General features: G+C 56.3%; 1 protein-coding gene across 1 annotated transcript in view; it reads right to left on the bottom strand.

The window, feature by feature from the left end:
* Positions 1-392: 392 nt before the first annotated feature.
* CD2H1orf198 (chromosome D2 C1orf198 homolog) overlaps positions 393-20,320 on the bottom strand; it is a 30,823-nt gene continuing 10,895 nt past the window's right edge. The window contains exons 2-4 of the mRNA XM_047825998.1: positions 16,774-16,824; positions 6,890-7,423; positions 393-3,273 (exon numbers count right to left, since the gene is read on the bottom strand). Coding sequence (XP_047681954.1) covers positions 3,217-3,273; positions 6,890-7,423; positions 16,774-16,824 — 642 coding nt within the window. The 3' untranslated portion in view covers positions 393-3,216. The remainder of the gene's footprint in view (positions 3,274-6,889; positions 7,424-16,773; positions 16,825-20,320) is intronic.

Here is a 20,320-nt window from a genome sequence, read left to right as displayed (position 1 = left end):
CATCGGCCATGCTTAATGTTATTTTTTCCAAGGAAAATCCATTTCAACCAGATTCAAGGTGAAAGCTTTCTGGGAGATACCATCTGCTCTTCAGTCAGTCATTGGATGCGATAAGCTGGTCTCTGGGAACCCCTGCCTTGGCTTCCTGGTCACCTGGGGGCTACACAGGAGCCCTCCCTCCAGGGTCCGGTCTACCCTTCAGCTACGGGCCTGTGCACCTCGGCCACCGCCTCCCACCAACCTGCAGGGGGCACGCGTCAAGCCCGTGCCCGGTGGGCTTCTTGAAGCCCACACTTGCTTAACTAGCACCAAACCTCTATTCTCTGTGCGCAACAGCAGTCATCCGGAGGGGCTTCCTGACTCGAGTAGAGCCCCCAGACAGACACACCTCACATATTTTAAATGGCTTTATTAAAGGCTATTAATATAAAATACAACCAAGTTACAAGTCGTAAGAATTCTTCATTTTTTGGAAAACGTGTATCAAAGAAAGGGAGGGGGGCTCTGACATCCACGTGGGGTCCGGCGCGCGGCGAGGGCTGGGGTCCCCAAGTGGACAGCACCCCCAAACCCAGAGAGCGGGGTGGGGACCCTCCCCTCCCCCCCAAGGGGAAGAACGGAAACTGGTTTCTGACTTCCTGGGGGAGAGTTTATGAAACACAGTCACCCGAAGCAAGACGCTAAATCCTTGAGCTAAATCCCAGGTGCGCAGAAGGGGGCGCGGGGGACACCCCAAAACCAAATACAGGCTTCAGTTGAAAAGTGTGTCTTTTTAAAATAATACATATAAACGTCTGGTTCTAGGGACTTCATCCTGACACAGGAGGGTGGGGAGGAGGTGGCCAACCTAAGAGCTGAATTTTTCCTTACTGACCATCTTTACACAGACCGCCCGGGGTTACGACCAGGATCCGCAGGTCAGGCGGGATGGGGATTCGCCAGCCTGTGTCCTCCGGGCCCCTTCACGTCTCCTCAGAAGCGGAGCAAAGCCACACGGCTTGAGGATTTCCTAAGTTGTGACTTTACATTTCATCTCAGGAGGCTACCCCATCATGCAACATTACGCCCTGTTGTAAGAGATTAACTAAACACTCGGGGTAGCGGGCCCCGGGCGGCACCGGGTGACGCAGAGGCTTTCAACAACCCCCTGCGCCCCTGCAGCCCCCTGGGGTGGGGGGCGGGGTGGAGGGGTTGTGAAAGGAATAACTGGGCTTTAGGAGAAAGTCGGAAAGGCCTCAGAATTGTCTCGCAAGAGAACAGACACATCACTGTGGGCTAACTGTCCCCAGGTGCAGTTCCTCCCTGGCCACATCAGCGTCAACGAATACAAACTCACACCTGGACATCTCTCTCTCTCTCTCTCTCTCTCTCTCTCTCTCTCTCTCTCTCTTTTTTTAAGGAACCCTGTTTTCAAGCGCGGGCTCTAAAACAGTGCACTGCCCTCCAGGCTGGAAGTGGAGGCAGGTGGGAAGCCCGGCTCTGAGGCTCAGTGGCTGACTCGAGGGGCTGGCTCCCCGGCTGGGATTTCTAAGTTCCCTTTTCCGTCCCCGCCACGTTCTGAGCCTTTTTTTCCCCTTGGACGTTTCAACTATCCTCAAATGGTACAAGAAGAAATCTGTATTTGCCATAACGCAGCCAGTCACCCACGTAGGAAGGTCACATCCACAACCCCAAGGGGCCAAATGAGAGGTTCAGGGACATAATGCGATTGGCAGAAACCCAGCCAAAAGTTGGCCAGGCCGCAGCTTTGGCAGGAATCTTCCTGGGGAAAATAAGGCGCCACGTGCTTTACCCTGGACGCTGTGGACACCACTTAAGGATGTCGTATGAGACAGAAACGCATTTTTAAAAAGACACACCTTGGTACTGAAACCGGGCGCTCACTCGCAGGACTCACAGGGGTTAAGGCTTCAGGTGAGGAGAACACAGTGAGAGGCAACGTGTAGATCACGCTCGGGCATGTCCAGCAGGGGGCGCAGCTCGGGGCCAACGGGCAGGGCGCAGGCTTCCCAGGGTAAGGGCCACTCTCCTCCTCGCCCTGCCCCACCCACCACGCCTGGGGCATGGGCCACCTTGCCCAGGCAGCCTGGGGGCCACCTCCATCTGAACGGCAGCGGGCCGCAGTCTGGCTCCAAGAGACACCGTGGATAGGACCGCAAGGGGTCTCCAGGGGGCGCTGCTGGGGCGCTGCAGAGACGACTCCTTCTGCTGGTGGTCAGGGATGGCAGAGAGATCCATCAGGAGAGTCTAAGCAGTCCTTGGGATGAAGGACGTCCACCGCCCCTGCCAGCCTCCTGCTGGAAGGTTCTACCGCAACCGATCAGAAGGGCTCTGTCCTCCAACACCTGCCACCTGCCCTTCATTCCTGCAGATGCCCCGGACCCGGGAACACCCACCGGGGCCACAGGAGGAGCAAAGAACCTCCAAACGGAAACCAGTACACGCCCAAGAAGTGGAGCCTCACAACCTCTAACTCTACATACAAAATAATGACAAGTTAATACAAAACTTTTAAACATGCAACTCTTCTCAAACGACGACGAACAGCTTGAGTACGGATCGGGGCGGCTTGAAGACCATCTCTGCTATGTGCCAACAGTGGGGTTCCTGGACATGACGTGAGGGTAGAGCGTGGCACACGATGCAAGGGGCGTGGCGTCAGGGAGCCCTGGGCATCCGGGAATGCTGGGTGGGGAGGAATCTTCCCGCGGTCACGGCCAGCCCGGCACACTGAGGCCGCCACAGCCGAGGGCATCACCGACAGCCACCCAGCAAAGCGCACGCCGCTCATTTCAAAAGGGGAGAGGCTAAAGGAGAAAGAGACGGAAATCGCTTTTATGGTTTTGGGGACACGATGAGAAAACTCTTTCTCCGGGGAGGGGGGAAAACGGGGTGGAATTGGGAACAGAGGCTTTATTCACGAGACCTACTCAATGCCTTAACGGTCGTTTAAAAATTCCAAATGTAAAACTTCTGTTTATCAAATCACTGAAAATAGCATATATATCTGGCCTTACCAAAAAAGAGAAAAATCTGGAAATCCGGACAAGGCGATATTTACCAGTTTCCAAATGATTAAGAAAAGAGCGTACAGAAACCAGGAAAATACACAGGGAAATATTGCCTTTTTTTTTTTTATCCTCCTCCACCACGCCACTTTGGAAAACATTTAGGGGTTCTTGGTTTTATTCTTATTATTTGGTTGTCTGATACATTTTACCAGTTGTCCAGAAAATCAAATCCTGTCTTCAAGACGACATTACTTGAGGTGACCTGCGGAAGGGACAGAAACACAGCAAAGTAAGATACACTTTTTTTTTTTTTTTAGTTATGTATAATCTAAAAACAGCATCTCATTTAAATTGACCCAAATGAGATGTCTTGCTTTTATCTCGGAGGCTCCCTGACCTCAATTTGCCTCAGTGCTTGGGACCAGAAAATGAAATAAACTTCAGGGTGAGCTACCCGCTCCGGGATCCAACACTTCTCCCCCTCCGTCCCCAGGCAGGTCTGAGAGCAACTTTACAGACCTACCCACAGAGAAGAGGAGAAAAATGTATGTCCTCTGTCTGTGCAGGGACAGGCATCTTGGAATTGAGTCATCGTGGAATAAGAGGACAAATGACAAAGACAGTCTTTCTACTGCTTTCTAGCACAAGCGCGGGGGTCCGCCGGCGGGCTGCAGCCCTCCCGGGCGAGGACAGGACACCGTGACACCCCACCCTCCACGTAACTGGCCAATGGCAAACTGCCTACGTGGAGACAACGCGGCAAAGGACTAAGCACATTCACAGGAAGCCTGTCTCGGGCCACTGATGCAAAGGGCCAGGAGTTCAGGCCAGCCGTCCTCTCTCTGCTTTCCTACCGGTTCCTTCGGTGAGGTTGGCCACTTCCCTCTCTGCTTTGCACTCAGGAATCCGTTCTTTCCGAGGATTTCACGTGCGGTCGCTGACTCTGCCCTCCCCCTCCACTTTCCTACGTCTCTGCGATCACGACTCTCTCATACTCTACACGTCAGAGGAAGAGCCAGGTGCCGGGTATGAGAGAAAGATCACTGCGGAGGCACAGAGGCCAGCCTGGCATGTGTGCCAGGAGGAGGCGGGCGAGAAGGGTAGAGACACAGAACGGAGCCAAGAAGTGGGGCAGGGTACCACAGGAGGCAGGGCAGGGAGGGGCCGAGAACGCTGGCTCAAGAGGGTGGGGACTCTGAAAGAACGGGCTAGAAAGCGAAGGTGCGGCTGGCGGAAGGCGGGCGGAGCTCCTGTCACAGGGCCCCCCCCCCTTCCTCGGGAGGACAACTCACAAGGCCACCTGCTGAGAGAGGAGCGGAGGCACCCGGAACCCCATTCTGGGAAACACCCAGCGGACGACCACAGCTCGACGTGACAAGACACGGCTGCTAGAACTGGACAAGGGATCGGAAGAGACGTGCCTCCAAAAAAGAGATACACAAATGGCCAAGAAGCAACATGGAAAGAGAGTCGACATCGCCGAGTCCTGGAGGCCTGCGAATCCAAACCACGAGGAGACCCACAGATACCATCTCCCAGCCATTAGGGGGGCTACGACCAAGAAGGAGAGAGAACACGTGGCGGTGAGGATGCGGAGAACACGGCCTTCTTGCGCACTGTCGTGGGGAAGCGAGATGGCACAGCCACTGCTAGAAACAGTATGGCGGTTCCTCAGGAAGTTAAGCACAGAATTACCGTACGATCTATCAGTTCCTCTTCTGGCGATATATCCCAAAGGATGGAAAGCAGGGTCTTGGGACAGATACTCGTACGGCCGCGTTCACAAGGAGCATTATTCACAAACGGCCAGGCAACGGAAGCCACCCAAGCGTCCATCAGCAGACTGAATGGACAAACAATGGAGGTAAATCCATACGGTGGAATATTATTCGGCCTTCAGAAGGAAGGCAATTCTGAGCCATGGCACGACGTGGGTGAACCCCAAGGCCGTGACGCGGAGGGCAACAGGCCGGTCACAAAAAGATGGACGCTGTCTGATTCCGCTTACGTGAGACGCGAAGAGTAGTCAAATTCACGAAAATATAAAGTAGGATGGCGGCTGCCAGGGGCTGGGGGAGGAGGGAATAGGGAGTCGGCCGATGGGTGTGGAGTTTCATCTTCCCAGATGAAAGAGTTCTGTGGATGGATGGCAGCGATGGCTGCGTAACAACGCGAACGCATCTCGTGTCACGACCCCTGGGTCTACCGTATACTCAATATGGCACATGGTACGTTACATGTATTTAACCACAATAGACATTTTTTTACATATGAGTTAACAGGGGAAAAAAAAAAAAAAGACAGCCAAAGAGTCTGCTAACATGGAGAAAACCAGCAAGGCACACACAGAGGAGGGCTTGTGGTGGGGTGGCCCCCAGGCGTGTCCAACTGCCTGGCCAACAGGTAACTTCCCCAGGCTCCAAATCCAGACCCAATCCTAAAGACCACTCTTTTCCTCCCTCTGGCCATCCTCGTGTGGGAGCAGGTGGTCTCTTTTGATCCCTCCTGCCCTCCCCGCCTCGGGACTCACACAACGCGTCTGACTGCCAGGAAGCACTAATGTTCCCCGGGGTGTGTTGTCCATCTCTGAGATGGACAGGACACAGGACCTTGTCTGTGGTCTCACCCACGTACGTGAGCTATCCATGATTTCCCCCAGAAATGGTTCTCAGCCATGCCTGCACCCAAACTATGGCTTTGTTCATCGTAAATCCACGTCTCAAAGCCAAGGCTTCCCGGGGCGCCCGGGTGGCTCAGCCGGCAAAGCGTCCGACTTCGCCTCAGGTCATGATCTCGCGGGTCGTGGGTTCGAGCCCCGCGTCCAGCTCTGTGCTGACACCTAGCTCAGAGCCTGGAGCCTGTCTTTGGATCCTGTGTCTCCCTCTCTCTCTCTCTCTCTCTCTCTCTGTCCCTCCCGTGCTTTCTCTCTCTCAAAAATACATTCAAAAAAAAAAATTTTTTTTTAATTAAAAACAAAACAAAACAAAACCAAGGCTTCCCGGGAATTTGAAATATAATGACTTTTGGGGTTGTTTTGTTTGTTTGCTTGATGCAGTCCTCCAACACTAGATCCCTTTAAAGTCCTAACCAAACACTGGGCTTTCTCTTCACCGTCTCAGACCAATTGGTAAAGACAATGGTCGACTTCTTCCACAAAGAAATGGGAAAACACTCAGAAAGCACTCACCCTTATTCTCCTACACCCCTATTCACCTTCACGACATACTCCTCCTCCTCACCCGGTGACCCTCTCAGATCTTTCTTTTGCTTCCCCCCCAAAAGAACTCCTTCCTTAGGATTCCTCGCTGGACACATAACCCTACCCTGCTTGGAAACGAGTAGCCGCCAATCACTCCTTGAAGCGAGAGTTTCCTGCGGCAGTGTGGCCGCTCTTGGGGGAGGCTCAGGGGTCCTGCCTGCTTCCTCCGTGCCCCCTTTGGGGCATCCGCCGGTCCCCTCCTCCCCAACACCCAGCCCAACTTTACAGACCCCTCGGTGGAGGGGGGCGTCCGAACCCCTCCCACACTGACCGCCTCCCCCCTGCGAGCTCCTGTGTTCACCGCCCTCCTGCGGTCCCTCCCCTACCTGCCCTCACACACGTGGGGAAAGGCAGCTGGCATCTGTGGCACACCACGAGTAACGGGCAACCAAGTCATGGCACCGAGATGGACCCACGAAACACGCCCCTGGCGGATTGGTCAGTCGCCGCTCTCCCGATCCCAAAAGTCGCCCAAGGAGTGGGCAGCGGGAGGAAGGGGGAGGGGAAGAAGCAAGCATCTGTGGCCCAGATGCCCCAGATGCCCAGGGAGGGGCATCTGTGGCCCACCCGTCTTGTGGGAGGTCTTCCGGGGTCCCCCCCGGAGGAGACGGCCACTCACCTGTGTAGGCATGGGTTCCGAGAACAGAGAGTCTTCTACGTCCTCCACGTCCTCCCGCCTGGCCTCGGGCGAGGAAAGCTTCCCCTCGGGCTCGGACGGGGTGGTGCTGGGGCGGGCCTGGACGGGCTGGGGTCTCTCGGGCTCGATGCTGACGCAGGGGAGGCCGCGCTGCTCCTGGCGGAGGTTGCCGGGCCTTTCGGCCTTGGCCTCCCTGTCCTTCAGGGCGGGGTCCTGCCGGTAACAGGCAGGCAAGACCTTTTCACCCTTCTCCATGGACTTGATCTGGCTGGGGGTTAGCGACTGGAACTCGGCCTCAGGCCCCTCTCCCCGGGAGCGCTCGGCGTTGATCTTCCAGAAGGAAGCTTCCTCTTCCTTCCGGGCGGGACCCAGGGCATCCAGGCTGGAGGACTTGCCGCCCTGGGAGGGCCGGAGGGCCTGCGAGCCCTGGGAGGCTTTAGACTGCCTCGGCTCGCCGGCCGGGCCGCTGCCCGGCTCTTGGATAGACAAGGAGCACACACTGAACTCCATCTGACTCTGCAGCGGGGACACAGAAGGGAGAGAGTCAGCCTTACAATCCGGTGCAAGGGCTGCACCAGCTCACACCTCTGTGCGCCCGGCAACATCAACACTGGGTGTCGTCCATCTGTCGAAACCGTCTGCCCCTCAGGACGGCCATCGGCCAACCCACCACACGGGAGCGCGGCCACCCAGGCCCCCAACGGCGCAGAGGCTCTGACTCACTGATGACTGAGGCCTCACTGCCTGAGGAGCAGAGCACCCCCTTGTCTTGTCGGGACTGGTTCCAGCGCCTTCCAGAGGAGGAGCTGTCTGGCGGTGACCGCCCTCCCTGGGAAGGTGATTGAGAAGGTGCACAGCCCAGCCGGGCACAGCACAGCCGTGAAGGTCAACACCCGGCCCCCACCGCCCAGGCCCTTCGCTCCTGACCTAGGGCGGCGGGAGGGCGGACAAGCGTGAAAGAAACCAACCGAGCCAGACCCTGCTTTCCTGGACAAAACCACGAAGGTCAAGGGTGGGCCTGAGTGCAGCCTCGGGGACCCGACCCACCCGGCCTCGCCCGCTCTGCCTTCTCGAAGCCTGCTACAGAATGCACGCCTGTGTGCCCCAGTTCTCCCACGGAAGCCCTAACTCCCAAAGTGACGGTAACAGGAGGTGGGGCCTTTGAGGGGTGATCAGTCTGAGATGAGGTCATGAGAGTGGGGCCCCCCACGATGAGACCGGTGTCCTTATCAACGCAGACACAAGGGCAAGGATCTCTCTCCCACCGCTCACGGACACGAGGAGGCGGCTGTCCTGCAAGCTAGGAAAGCGGGTTCTCCCCAGAACCCCGTCGCACTGTCACCTTGACCTCCTGGCCTCTACGACTGTGCGAAATGAACGTCTGCTGTTTGACCCCCCCCCCCCACCCCGGCCCCGTATTTGTTGTGGCCTCACAAGCCAAGCAAGACCGTGTGTCACGCAGAGGGGTCCTCTGCTGGGACGCTCCCCGCTCAGCAGGGCTCTGCAGCTCTGACCTCGTCCTGGTCCTGGAAGCCGGATGCCATCGCCCACCTGTGAGCCTAGGCCCCCGAGGCCAGAGCAGCGCCCCCACCCGGCCCGACTGTCCCATAAATGCCTTCCTTGGTCCGAGACTGCTCAGCACGGCGGCCTCTAAAAACGCCAGTGCTGCTCTGTCCTGGAGAACAAATCATTAGATGGAAGGAATCCCAAGCCCCGTCTCCAGGCCAGAGCACATGGACGGGGCCTCCCGGGCCTGCCCAGCAAGCAGTCTCCCGCCTCAACCATCTCTAAAATCAATCTCGAACAATCTTGAACATTCCTCTCTTCCTCCCCACTTTGCTCTCAGATCCTCCTCTTCTTTTTTTTTTTTTTAATAAAAGCAATGAAACTGCACGGATAATGCGCAGAGTCGAGGCATCAGGAAAAAAGCATTTTCTTTCGACCTTTTGCATTTTGGGGGAGCCATTTTCGTACACGTATCATAGGAGGCGGTGGTTCTGTTACGCATGTAATTCGGGGTGTTGTGTTTTCACTTACTCGTGAGCGCGGCCCACGGGGTTATGTGGTCTTTGTGACCGTTATTTGTACTGCGTACAAGCTACTTCCCTGGGGAGCTGCCTCATCGTCTACTTAGCCGTTTTCTCACTCGCGGACAACCTGCGTCCTCTGACCTGTGCTCTTTCTTACCATTAAGGCTGCCACAACCACCTTCGTGCCTACAGCGCTCGCCCGTGTGGACGTCGTTTCTTCAGATCGCCTTCCCGAAGTGAAATGTCAACACAAAAGCTTCCCTCTCTTGCGGTTCTAGGTGCATACCAGCCAGCTTGTTTTCCAGGGCTGCCCCGATTTCTAACGCCACCAGCCCAGCGATGTATCAGAGGATATTTTCAGTTACTGTTTCCACGTGGACACAGCGGAATTCAAAACCGTGCTAACTTAACGTGCAAAACACGGTTCTTCGTTACTTGAAGGCATATGCCTTCGCTTGGTTTCACAAACTGGCCTGCGGTCTCAGTCTGACACTTCTCGAAAAGCCTGGGCTCTGGTGGCCACAGGTCACTACTCAAGGCTTGTAAATGAGATGTGATAAAGCCACGAGAAAAAAACTACGTTCGAATCACGAGCACAGGTGCCCTGAAACTCGCCGTAACGCCAAGGGAAAGACGTCAAAGCTCTGACGGTCGCGGGTGCTCGAGTGCGTCTAATGCATCGGGTGCTTTTTCGTTGTTGTTGGACTGGGTTTGGTTTTTTGTTTTTTGTTTTTTAAGTTTATTAATCTGGAGACAGAGGGAGTGTGAGCGGGGAAGGGGCAGAGAGAGAGGGACAATCCCGAGCAGGCTCCGTGTGGTAAGCGCACTGAGTCCGACGCAGGGCTCGAACTCCCGAAACCGTGAGATCGTGACTTGAGCTGAAATCAAGCGTCGGACTGAGCCACCCAGGAGCCCCTTGGGCTGGGTGTTTTGTTTTTTGTTTTAATTTTCATTCTACAGATGAGCAAATGGGACATGGGGAGCAATTCAGTGAACTGTCCAACCTGGATCCGGTCGTGCTGGGCATCACGCCAGGTATAGAAACCAGTGGCCACCAGGGATGACATCCACATAGACACCGGAGAGCCTTGCACACAGCAGGCCTTCTGTAAGTATGTTGATGATCTAATCTGACTTTCTAAAGGGCTGTTTTTGAATGAACCATTCTCAGTACTCTGCATATTTCCAAATTCCACACTAGAATACAGGGAGCCTGTGGGCATAGAGAGGACGGGTTTCTTTAAGTAAGCAAGTTGCTAAAGATACCTCGGAAGTGGAGACCAAGGCTTAGAATGGAGTTGACTTTGATCTGGAAATTGCAACGTAAGGAAGGCACTTAAAAGTGAACACTTCATCAAGCCTCGGGCTTTTTTAGGATCAGCAATTTCTCCAGTGGGATCTCTGCTCAGAAGGCTCTGGAAGGCTAGGCTGAGCAACTGTCTACGTGGAAGGCAGCCACAGACCGAGCCAGGGATGCTGTGGAGAGGAGGCAGTCACAGTGGTTCCCAGACTGCTTCGGGCCATCGCTGGAAAGGCGCCCAAGCAGCACTGGCTGGATGTGACATCCTTGAACGCAACGACAGAATGACGGAGGCTGTGCCCATGGCGCCTTGGGCAATCGGAGACCGTGTGGCACTCCTCGAGGGACAGAGCCACCTGGTCAGAAGTCTGCATGGGGCGTTGGCAATAGTCCCAGTGGGTCCCCTCTGGGCTCTGGCTCCTCTCACGCCTTCCTGCACGCCTTCCTCTGGTCACCAGGGGCCTGGCTCATGGTACCTGTTGTCCACAGCAGGGACACGTAGCAGAGCCGGGGTGAATGCTACTCTGGAGCCCCCATTTTGGGTGCCCAGTGTCAGGTCATGGAGTCTGGGCTGCAAAGCTTCCCCCCAAGTAGTGTGGCCAAGCCACCGTCCTGTCCTGTGGACTTCGTCAGAGCCTGCAGTCCGGAGACGGCTGGGGACTGTCCCCCTCGCCTTCCACCAGGCCTCTGAAGGCTATGCCATAGCAGAGGTTCTGAGACAGAGGTGTGAGGGGTGCCCTTCTGACACTGGAATGGGTCAGTGAGCAGGACGGGGATGGCCCTCCCTCGTGGAACTGACAGGTCTCATAAGGGGGCCTCTTGTGGACCCCGTGATGACCACCGGAAGGTGGAAAGTGCAAGAATAACGAAGTTCCAGATGCTGCTCTCTTATTTCTGGGAAGAAGGCTGTTTTTCTTGGGGTGGAGAAAGCGCCCTTGGGAAGAGAGGCGGCGTCGGCCGCGTCCACCAACACTGGGCGACATCGAGCCGGGGCCCGGCAGAAGGACGCGGCCTGGGAAGAGCAGCCAACGGGTCAATGACTCCAGCTCGCCCACCCGGGGACGGACGGGAAGTCAGGGCGGGGGAATCCGACTCTGCAGTCTCACGCAATCTTTGAGACGGGAGATGGGGGAGTAAAGGGGAAACCCCCCCCCACCCCTGTCGCAGCAACGGTGACAGCTCATCACCCCCCACGTCCACGTCCCGGGCGCTAGCTAAAGCCCGAGGGAGGACGGCGCGGGAGGATCTCGTCCGGCCAAGCCAGGACTGGGCGTCAGTCACCCCATGTGGGGAACTGGGTCTCAGCTGGCCGCGTCCGTTCTAAAAACAGAAAGACCACAACCGAGCCCAGGATCTATTTTTACGCCCCGCTCACTGGAGAGGAATGTGTAATATTTCAGTAAAGGGGGAGTGCGTGCAGCCAAAACTAACTGTTGGGCTTGGCAGCGTCCGACGCATCGAAATTGTTGAGACAAAGGCTACAGAAGCGTTGTCAGGAAACATCCTAGTTTACTGGAGCAAATCTGAATAAGCCCACAAGCCATCTAGCATTTATTCTCCCACCTCCTCCTCCAAAGAAGGAAAGAGGAGGAGAAGGTACGAAAAACTTTTAGAATCCCAAAACCAGGAGAAGTGACAGCCTGACCGGGAAGGCACGGCAGGACTTGGCCACTGGGGATGTCAGACCCTCCGGGCCCGCGGGGGGAGGGGCAGGGCCTGGTGGAGTCCCTGCCCCCAATCCCCAGGGGCTAAATTACATACTCCTATACTTTTCCCAGGGAGCAAGGGGACCTACAGACACGTGGATTAATCCTGCTCCAGCCCCCATGCCCGTATGTCGGGCAGAGTGAGCCTGGAGAAAAACCCAACAGGGGCCCAACAGCTGGGAGGTGCACCGGGGCCCCGGGTGCCGAGTTTCCAAGGTTCAGGGGCCAGTGACAGCCTCCACTGCCCTCCCCCACCGCCAGGGGCTCATCATCTCACGGGGACAACAATAGTAATGCCACATTTTCATCTAAGAGGCAGCCAGGTTGCTACGGCACAGCTTACGTATATGGTCCTGGGCTCAGATGTCAGGTCCACACCCCGCACTCCATGCCTTCATTTTCTAATCTGTAAAACGGGGCTGTTGCGAGGCTCACACGAGAGAAGGCACGGCAGGTGCTCAGCAAAGATGGGGGGCACGGGAGCCGTGGGAATCAGAAGAACGCGGGTTTGCAGCGCGTCTGGAGGACAGACCGGATCCTCACAGATGGATGGGGTGGGGGGTGAGCAATGGCACTGAGGCAGGAAAGGCCATGGCTCCTGGGGCAGGAGAGCACGGTGTCTGGGGCACGGGGCTGAGGGCCACAGGACACACCAGCCGGAAAGACCCCTGGGGCCAGAGGTGCAGGGCTAGGGCCACTGGGCTGAAGGAACAGACACATCCCTCCACACACAGAGACCCAGGAAAGGTCAGGGTGCCACAGGGCTCAGCTCTGACTCTCAGGAAGGTGAGCCAGGGTCAGAACGGGTGCTGGGGGGCAACGAGGAGGGAGCCGTGACTGCTGGGCAGAGATGGGGGTCTCGGCGAAGAAGGTCCGGGGACCTCAAGCAGCACAAGAGTCAGGCTGGGACGGGGGCACAGGGTGGCTCCAAACTGTCACTGGCAGTAAGGAGAGAAGGCAAGCAGAGCTACAGGCTGGAAGCAAGGGACTCCTCTAGGCACTGAACACCCTGACGGGATGCCCTTCTGTCCCGCCTCGGGCGGGAGCCACCCGCAAGCCAAACGGACTTGCGCTCCAATCTCTCTCCGTGGATTCAAGCCGCCTGCCAGTTACAGCGTTCTTCGAGCCCCTGCCCAAAACCCTGACCCAGAGCAAGAGCAGGGACACTGATCTCCCAGGGGCGAAAGAATTCAACGTGTGTGCACATCCCGGACCCAGAGCACACAGCACGCAGGAAGTGTGATATCATTCACGGATCTTTCAAAAATGCAGCACAAAGCCTCCTAAGTGCCTACTCTTCTTCCCAAGGAAGGGGCGGGAAGGCCTCCCTACTCTGGGAATGGTTTATATTGGCCCTCAGAGACCTTTTGATGCAGAAGGAAATCAACGAACCGATCCCCACCAGCCAACTTACCATCCCCAAATAGGCAATGCACACTGGGAGGAGGACCAAGACGGACAGAAAGAAGCCAGACATCTGGGGCAGGGGGAGGGGCGCATGCTTTGAAGGGGGGTTGTCCCTAGAGCCCAGCAACCCAGCGCCAGGGCCTGACCTGCCTCTGCAGACATCTCCTCTAAATTCCCCAGCCCAGACCCACGGGGGAATGCCAAGAATCCTCTCTGCTCCCTGCCTCCCCTCTCTGGAGCATTCCAAGCACTGAGTTTCTTCCTCTCAAAAGATCAGTAGCATAAGAAAGGAATCCACCGAGGGGGGCCCACAGGCTGACAGATGGGTGGGAAAGGTAACGGCCCCACTCACCCCCAGCTGGGGCGGGCAGTTCTCCCTCTGAGCCTCCCCTCCGTGCTGGAAGAGGGCAGAGAAACAGGGGCGCCAGGGCAGCTCAGTCTCAGAAGGACGCGCCCCAGGCAGGGAGGGCTGGGCTGGAAGACAAAGCAGGACTTGAACAAGGGGGTACTCTTCCACAGACCATTCTGCACTTGGCCCCCAGCCCTCAAGGGCACGCCCGATCACAGCTGCGTTCCGCTGGGGCAGGGACTCCTGGCCCCCAAGCACAGGGCCAGCTCACTCTCCGTGGGTGGCACCCCCATGGGCTGGCCTAAACGGAGGAGCCCACACAGAGTTAACAACGATCGGTCAAGCTCCTGGCATTCTCAGTTCTGCCAACAGTCAAGACCCTCGGTCAGGCTGACCCTGGCCTCGGATGACATGACTACCAGGCTAAGAAGTCAGAGCAGAGAAAGTTGGTGAGTGAACAAGGCCAACAGAAGAACGGCTGGGGGAGCCCTGCCCAGCCTGCTGAGCCCCAGAATCATAAGCAAATAAATGTCCGCTTTGGGCCATGGAGCTGTGGGGTAGTCTGTTATGCATCAACAGATAACTACTGGAGAGCAAGAGAACCCACTGCTGGGCCCCGAATCCCATGCCTGGAGATCAGGGCCGCCTAAAACCACCTCCTGTTCGCAGCTCTCCAAAGAGGTTCTCACCAGCCCTCAGGGAGAGTGTGACAACACCCGAAAAGCAAGGAGGCAGGGCGCTCCAAGTTCAGGCCAGGGAGGTGAGTGGTGGCACTTTCTAGAACTCAACGCTGACTTGTGCAAACAGAGGAGCCGAGCCTCTCTGCTCTCTGGAATGTTCTCTGCTTTGTCTCTACAAGGTTCTAACGCTAAACTCTGTAAGTCCAACTTCAAGAGATCAAACCAAAAGGTGAGGACCCCGAGTGAGCCCGCCCGTTGGTTACGTAAGCTGGTTCTCTGCAAAGGGGGCAACACCGATTAACTTCCAGAGGCTTCTCGACTGACAAGGTGCCTGGGGGACCTGGCTGGCAGATGTGGACCCTCAGCACCAGCACAGGGTGTGATCTATGTGGGACAGTTAGCTGTCCTCGTTCTCGTTCACCTATGCCCCACACTGGCCCCGGTGGCTGAGCCCCATCTCGGCACCTGCTCCAACCACCGCCCATCCTTGTCCCAGACTGTCACTGCAGCAAGTTAATAACAGATGGAGTGTCCTGTCCCCAAAATAGCAGGTTCAGTAATATTTCACAAGGTAAATTCTTAATAGAGCTGATATTCTCATGGGGCATGAGATGGACGCAGAGCGTAGGGCGTCATCACTCTTTTGACCTCTGTGCCTTCGTCGCTGTGATATCCTCAAACGTAGGACCCGGTCTGGGGAAGTCTGTGCTGCTTTCTGGGCTACTGCGTCCGAGGCTGCTTGGTCCCACCCTGCAGAGTGTCTATTTGTCTGTTACCGGTAGATATCACCGGCAGGGTTAGTGCTCCTCAGTTATTCACCAGAGAGCCCAAAAAGAAGACTGCGGCTCCTGGCTGAACGCCAACGTGACGATGCAGTCTCTACCCACCCACAGCTTCCCTGACAGTGTCACTAGACAGGGGATTCCTCGCTGGTTTCAGGAGCCACTGTGTTTCCAGGCTGCTCCTGGATGTCCTTCGACCGGGGTCCAGATCCCTAGGGAGACCCCAGCTTCCAGGCACACCGTTTCACTCGCGCCGCCCTCTGCACAGACCTAGATTACTCATCTGCAGTGGAAATAAAACACGGGCACATGCTGGGTGCAGACGTAGGATGTTCAGGACCCCACGTAAAGGTGCGCTAAAGGCAGCGGGCATCCGCACCCGCCAGGTGGACGCATGCACCTGCATTGACAGCACATATTTCCAAAACCGCCTCCCAGCTCTCACGTGAGGACCGGGTCGTGCACCTCCCCATCTGGGGACGGCTCAGGTCACACGGGGCCCACTCAGCAGCTCTGCCTGTAGGCAACAGCGCCCCCTGCCCTCGTCCGCCGGAACCCTGTCAAATGTTCCATTTTCGGACACAGGTCCCCCCACATGAGGGCTTCCCGGGTGTCTTGTGGACCCCCTCGCTGCCCTGCCCCGCTCTGACCCACCCTCTCCGCAGGCCCCTGCGTGCCCATTTCCGCTGGGATGAGCAATGTGGGCCCAGCCAACAAGCCCCTGCAAGAACAGGCACTTCAGAGCCCTGATCTGACCTCAAGTCTGAGCCCCGTTCCAGGCACACTGCCGTCCTCGTCACCCCATTATGGGGAGAACCCTCCGACACGCAGCACTAAACGTTCTAGACTCTTGCTCATTTTAGTTGGGTTACAGACACCTGCCTTTTGGTTGCTTGGCCCCCGAGGCAGGACGGGGGGGAAATAGACAAAGTCAGTTAAGCTTGACGCCATGAATCAACTCTAGCAATAATCATCATCTATCATCATCATCACCATCAAAGTGAACAAGGGACTAGGGGTTAGCGATCCAAGCTGCACTGTACCGCTAACACCTGTCCATGTGTATCCGCTGCCTCATCACCTTCACAGGCTTCCAAGAGTGTATGTCCTTTTTTCCTCCCCACCCGCCGCCCCCAGGACTGTCACGCCTCCAGGCAGACTCTTGCAGGCAATTTTGATAGATCTGCAGTCTCATCTCTGCCACTGTCCCTCTCCTGCCCCTACCCTGAGTTCATTTTAATAACGCCTGCCCCCCCCCAAAAGCTTCTCTCCAAGCTTTGCTTTACAGAGCGCCCCCACTAAGGCGCTGAGTATTGGTCAGCAGAGCCAGGAGCAGAGAAAGCCCCGGATGGGGCTGACTCTGTTTTCCCAGGACGGCCGGGGTCCTGGTCAAGGGGCGACCACTTTAATTCCATCACGATGCCCCCCCACAGGTTTCCTAGCTCATCTCCACGGTCTCCCCTCCTCTCCTTTTCCACCAGCAGGGGGGCATCACCTGCAGCAGGATGGTGGGGCCTCCGCCTTCTGAGTCCACCGAGAGCTACAAGAAAAATACACAACCACGCCATTCTTTTTCAAAAGGACAAACAAATCTAAATTTAATCCAACTTACCCTCGTTTCCCAGGAGAAAGGGGCAGAGTGCTCATCTTGCCAAGTTATGTCCTGAAATAAAAATGCGAGAATAAATATGAAACCCAAACCCAAACATACCCCATGCAAACATCCACCCAAGGCCACAGGGTAAGTAAGACTTAGGACTCATCCCAACTCCTGGCTTGGAGCAAGCCTGATGTTTGGGTGCTCTGCGTAGACTGCGCTGACCTTCTCAGTCTGGCCTCACTCTCACCTTTTTGGAGGTGGCCAGGCACGCCCCTCCCCCACCCAAAGGAGGCTCAGTGAATGAATGGGAGGGAGGCCCTGGGGGAGGGGGGGCAGAGGGGGAGGGAATCGATGATCGGGATGCGAGCAGAAAGGGGAAGGGGCTTTACAGACTTGAGCCTCAGCTCTGGGAGGACTAGACATTATGGGAAGATGAGGCAGCTTTCGGAGCCTCCATTTCCTCATCTGGAAGAAGAGAATCACGCTTCCCTTGCAGGGCTGTTGTAACGATCAACATGGGAACAGAATGTCAGGCAATAACCCTCCAGCCAAAGCCAGTGCAGCTGAGGATCCATGCCCCCCCCCCCCCACCCATGTGCCCAGCAGAGATCTCGAAAGGGCCGACTGGCAACATCAATGAACATCCCCATTTAGTACAGGTGCCTACTGGTAAGGAGAGCTCTGAAGTCACCCCCACGGTCCCCAGCAGCACACGATGGAAAGTGCCCTCCAGAACCGGAACTGAGAATCTGACCTCGGATCCAACGTGTTTTGCACACTGGCCTGAACAAATGAGGGGAACATCGCCTTTTCCTGGCTACCCCCTCCGAGCCCCCAGCCGTCTTCCTGTGCTACCAAACGTCTCCTCTGTGCCTGCTTCTGCTGGGGATATGTTGGGACACGCTGAAAATGGGTTAAAGTATTTTAAATTGGGACGGTCCTGGGGGCGCCTGGGTGGCTCAGTCGGTTGAGCATCTGGCTTCTGCTCAGGTCACGGTCTCACAGTTTGCGAGTTCGAGCCCCACAGAGGGCTCGCCGCTGTCAGCCTGTCAGCACAGAGCCCGCTCCGTCTGTCCCTCTCCCGCTTGTGCTCTCCCCCAAAATAAATAAATATTAAAAAAAAAAAAATTGGGACGGCCCTTGTTTAAAGCACCCCCGCTAAGAGAGGTCCTCCCCCCATAGGTGCTCCCACCCCCAGAGTTAGGCCATCAGGCTCTGTCCCCCTCTGGGTCTGCGGATGCCCTACTTTGGGAGCAGCGCTGTCCCCACCTTAGCCTCTGGGCCGGTTTGCATCGGCCCCATGAGCCTGGCTCTCAGCGCAAAAACTACCAATGAGCTAGAACGTGGGCCACTGCCCTGCCATTTGGAGCTCCAGCTAAACCCCAGGTTTACAAACTCAGTTTACAAACTCTTGTCCCTCCAAAAACGGAAGTGGGCCACCAGGAGGAATGTGAACCAACGGGCCTTTGTAACAGGAGAGAGGGGCTGCAGGCCTAGCTTCAGCGGCAGGGGATTCCTGCGTCCAGCCCAGCCTGTGTGTGCAGGGGGGTGGCTGGCGGAGGGCACGGCCGAGCCAAAGGACCTGAAAGTCTCCCAAAGTCTATGAGCTCAGGAAGCTCTAAGCTCCTCCTAGAATAATAAAACAAGAAGGATTTTTTCCTACGTGGGGAAAGTGAAGGAGGCTCGTGGCACTTACGTATCATTTATTCTGGATTTGGAGCTGTGGGGGCAAAGGAATGGGAAATCCACTGGCAAACGTGGTCCTTCCAACCCGAGGTGGGACAGCCCAGGGGGGCCGCCCCCGGGGACAGAGGAGGTGCGTGGAGATTAACTGCGCAGGCAGAGCACAGAAGGGAGCAGACCCAGTGGCCAAGGGCATGCTGGAGCTGGACTCCCCTTATCATGGGCTATGACCTAGCCTTAAATATTAGCTACACGGCTGAGATCGGCCAAAATGAAAACACAGCTTTTGGCTTTGCAAGGAAAAGCAGCGCAGACTCACAGGAGCACGGACTGAGCCGGGAGCCTGGTGAGCCAGCAGTCACCAGTGGCTGCAGCCCATGTTAGCTGAAATTCCAAGGGGGTCGAAGACAGAGAGGGGGGTCCCACCGTGAACCCTCCCCAACTTGGTGTCAGGTCAACAGTCTTTTGTTTGTGGCCAGCAAGAAACTCAGTCGAGGGGCAGATTCCTTAGATTTCTGCAATCCTGAGCTCATAAAAATACTAAAACGCCTGACAAGAATAAACACGCCGAGCACAAATGTTGCGGAAGCCCTGATGTCAGCCGAGGCTGCACGCTCCAGCGCTGGGAAGAGGCTCCCCGGGCAGCTGGATGCAAAAGGGCCTCAGAACTGCAGAGTGGGGGTGCGGGCACACACAGTGTTCTCTTTTCTTCCAGCCCCGCGATGACCGGCAGGCAACCAAAACGTGGCCAGGCACGCGCTGGTGGATGCCCACACGTGCTTTCTGTAGGGGTTGCTTGCAAGGCACCCCCGCCAGCCCTCCTGGTGCCCGAGACCGGAAACGATCGAAGCACCAAACCACGCCTGCCGCTTAGACCACGGGATGTCATGGAGTGGGGGCTCGGTCGTGGCCCAGAGTTACCCTCACAGTCAAATTCCTCTCCACGAGGGAGGTCTGTGCCAGAGACAGCGCCGCATCTCTCTGGAAACGACTTCCTCTCTGCAGCACGGCACGGGAAGAAGCCTAGAAGTCACTAGATCCCAAAAGAGCAGGGCAAAAAGCAGAAGGGAAGCCACCAAGAGCCACAGGACACACAGCCCCTGGAAATTAACACATGGGAGGCTCTGCTCTTCGCCACGTGGCTCCAAGGACTCCCGGATGCACAGGCACCAACTAGTCTTTCCTCTGACATCCCAGAGGCCCTGATTCGCTCTTGCTGGAAAATATTCGCCCAACGTAATGTTCACCTCCCAAGGGAGAAAGTACTTTAAAATAAATAAATAAATAAAAAAGAATGTCTATTCTCTGCCCGTAGTACCAGAACGCATATTTGCACAAAATCTCCGGCATTTACTTTACTGTTTGGGAAAAGAATGGAGGCCGGAGTGTTTTAAGATCTCTGTGGGGCCCCCCTTTCGGAGGCCACAGTCAGCCATGGGCTGGAGTGGGCTCGTGCCAACCCACGCAAAAGTGGACTGTGAGAGGTTTAGGGATTTTTGAACCTGGTGTTAAACACAGCCATTATTGGGGCGCCTGGGTGGCTCAGTCGGTTAAGCGTCCGACTTCAGCTCAGGTCACGATCTCGCGGTCTGTGAGTTCGAGCCCCGCGTCAGGCTCTGGGCTGATGGCTCAGAGCCTGGAGCCTGCTTCCAATTCTGCGTCTCCCTCTCTCTCTGCCCCTCCCCCGTTCATGCTCTATCTCTGTCTCAAAAATAAATAAACGTTAAAAAAATTAAAAAAAAAACATAGCCATTACTATTATTAAAAGAATTAGGGGCGCCTGGGTGGCTCAGTCGGTTAAGCATCCGACTTCGGCTCAGATCATGATCTCACGAAGCAGCCACTTGAACAGATGCTCGAACGCCGGTACGCACGG

The sequence above is a fragment of the Prionailurus viverrinus genome, chromosome D2, assembly GCF_022837055.1.
Source record: "Prionailurus viverrinus isolate Anna chromosome D2, UM_Priviv_1.0, whole genome shotgun sequence".
NCBI lineage: Eukaryota > Metazoa > Chordata > Mammalia > Carnivora > Felidae > Prionailurus > Prionailurus viverrinus.
The sequence above is the reverse complement of the archived record's forward strand: the minus strand, read 5'-3'. Positions and strand labels throughout refer to the sequence as shown.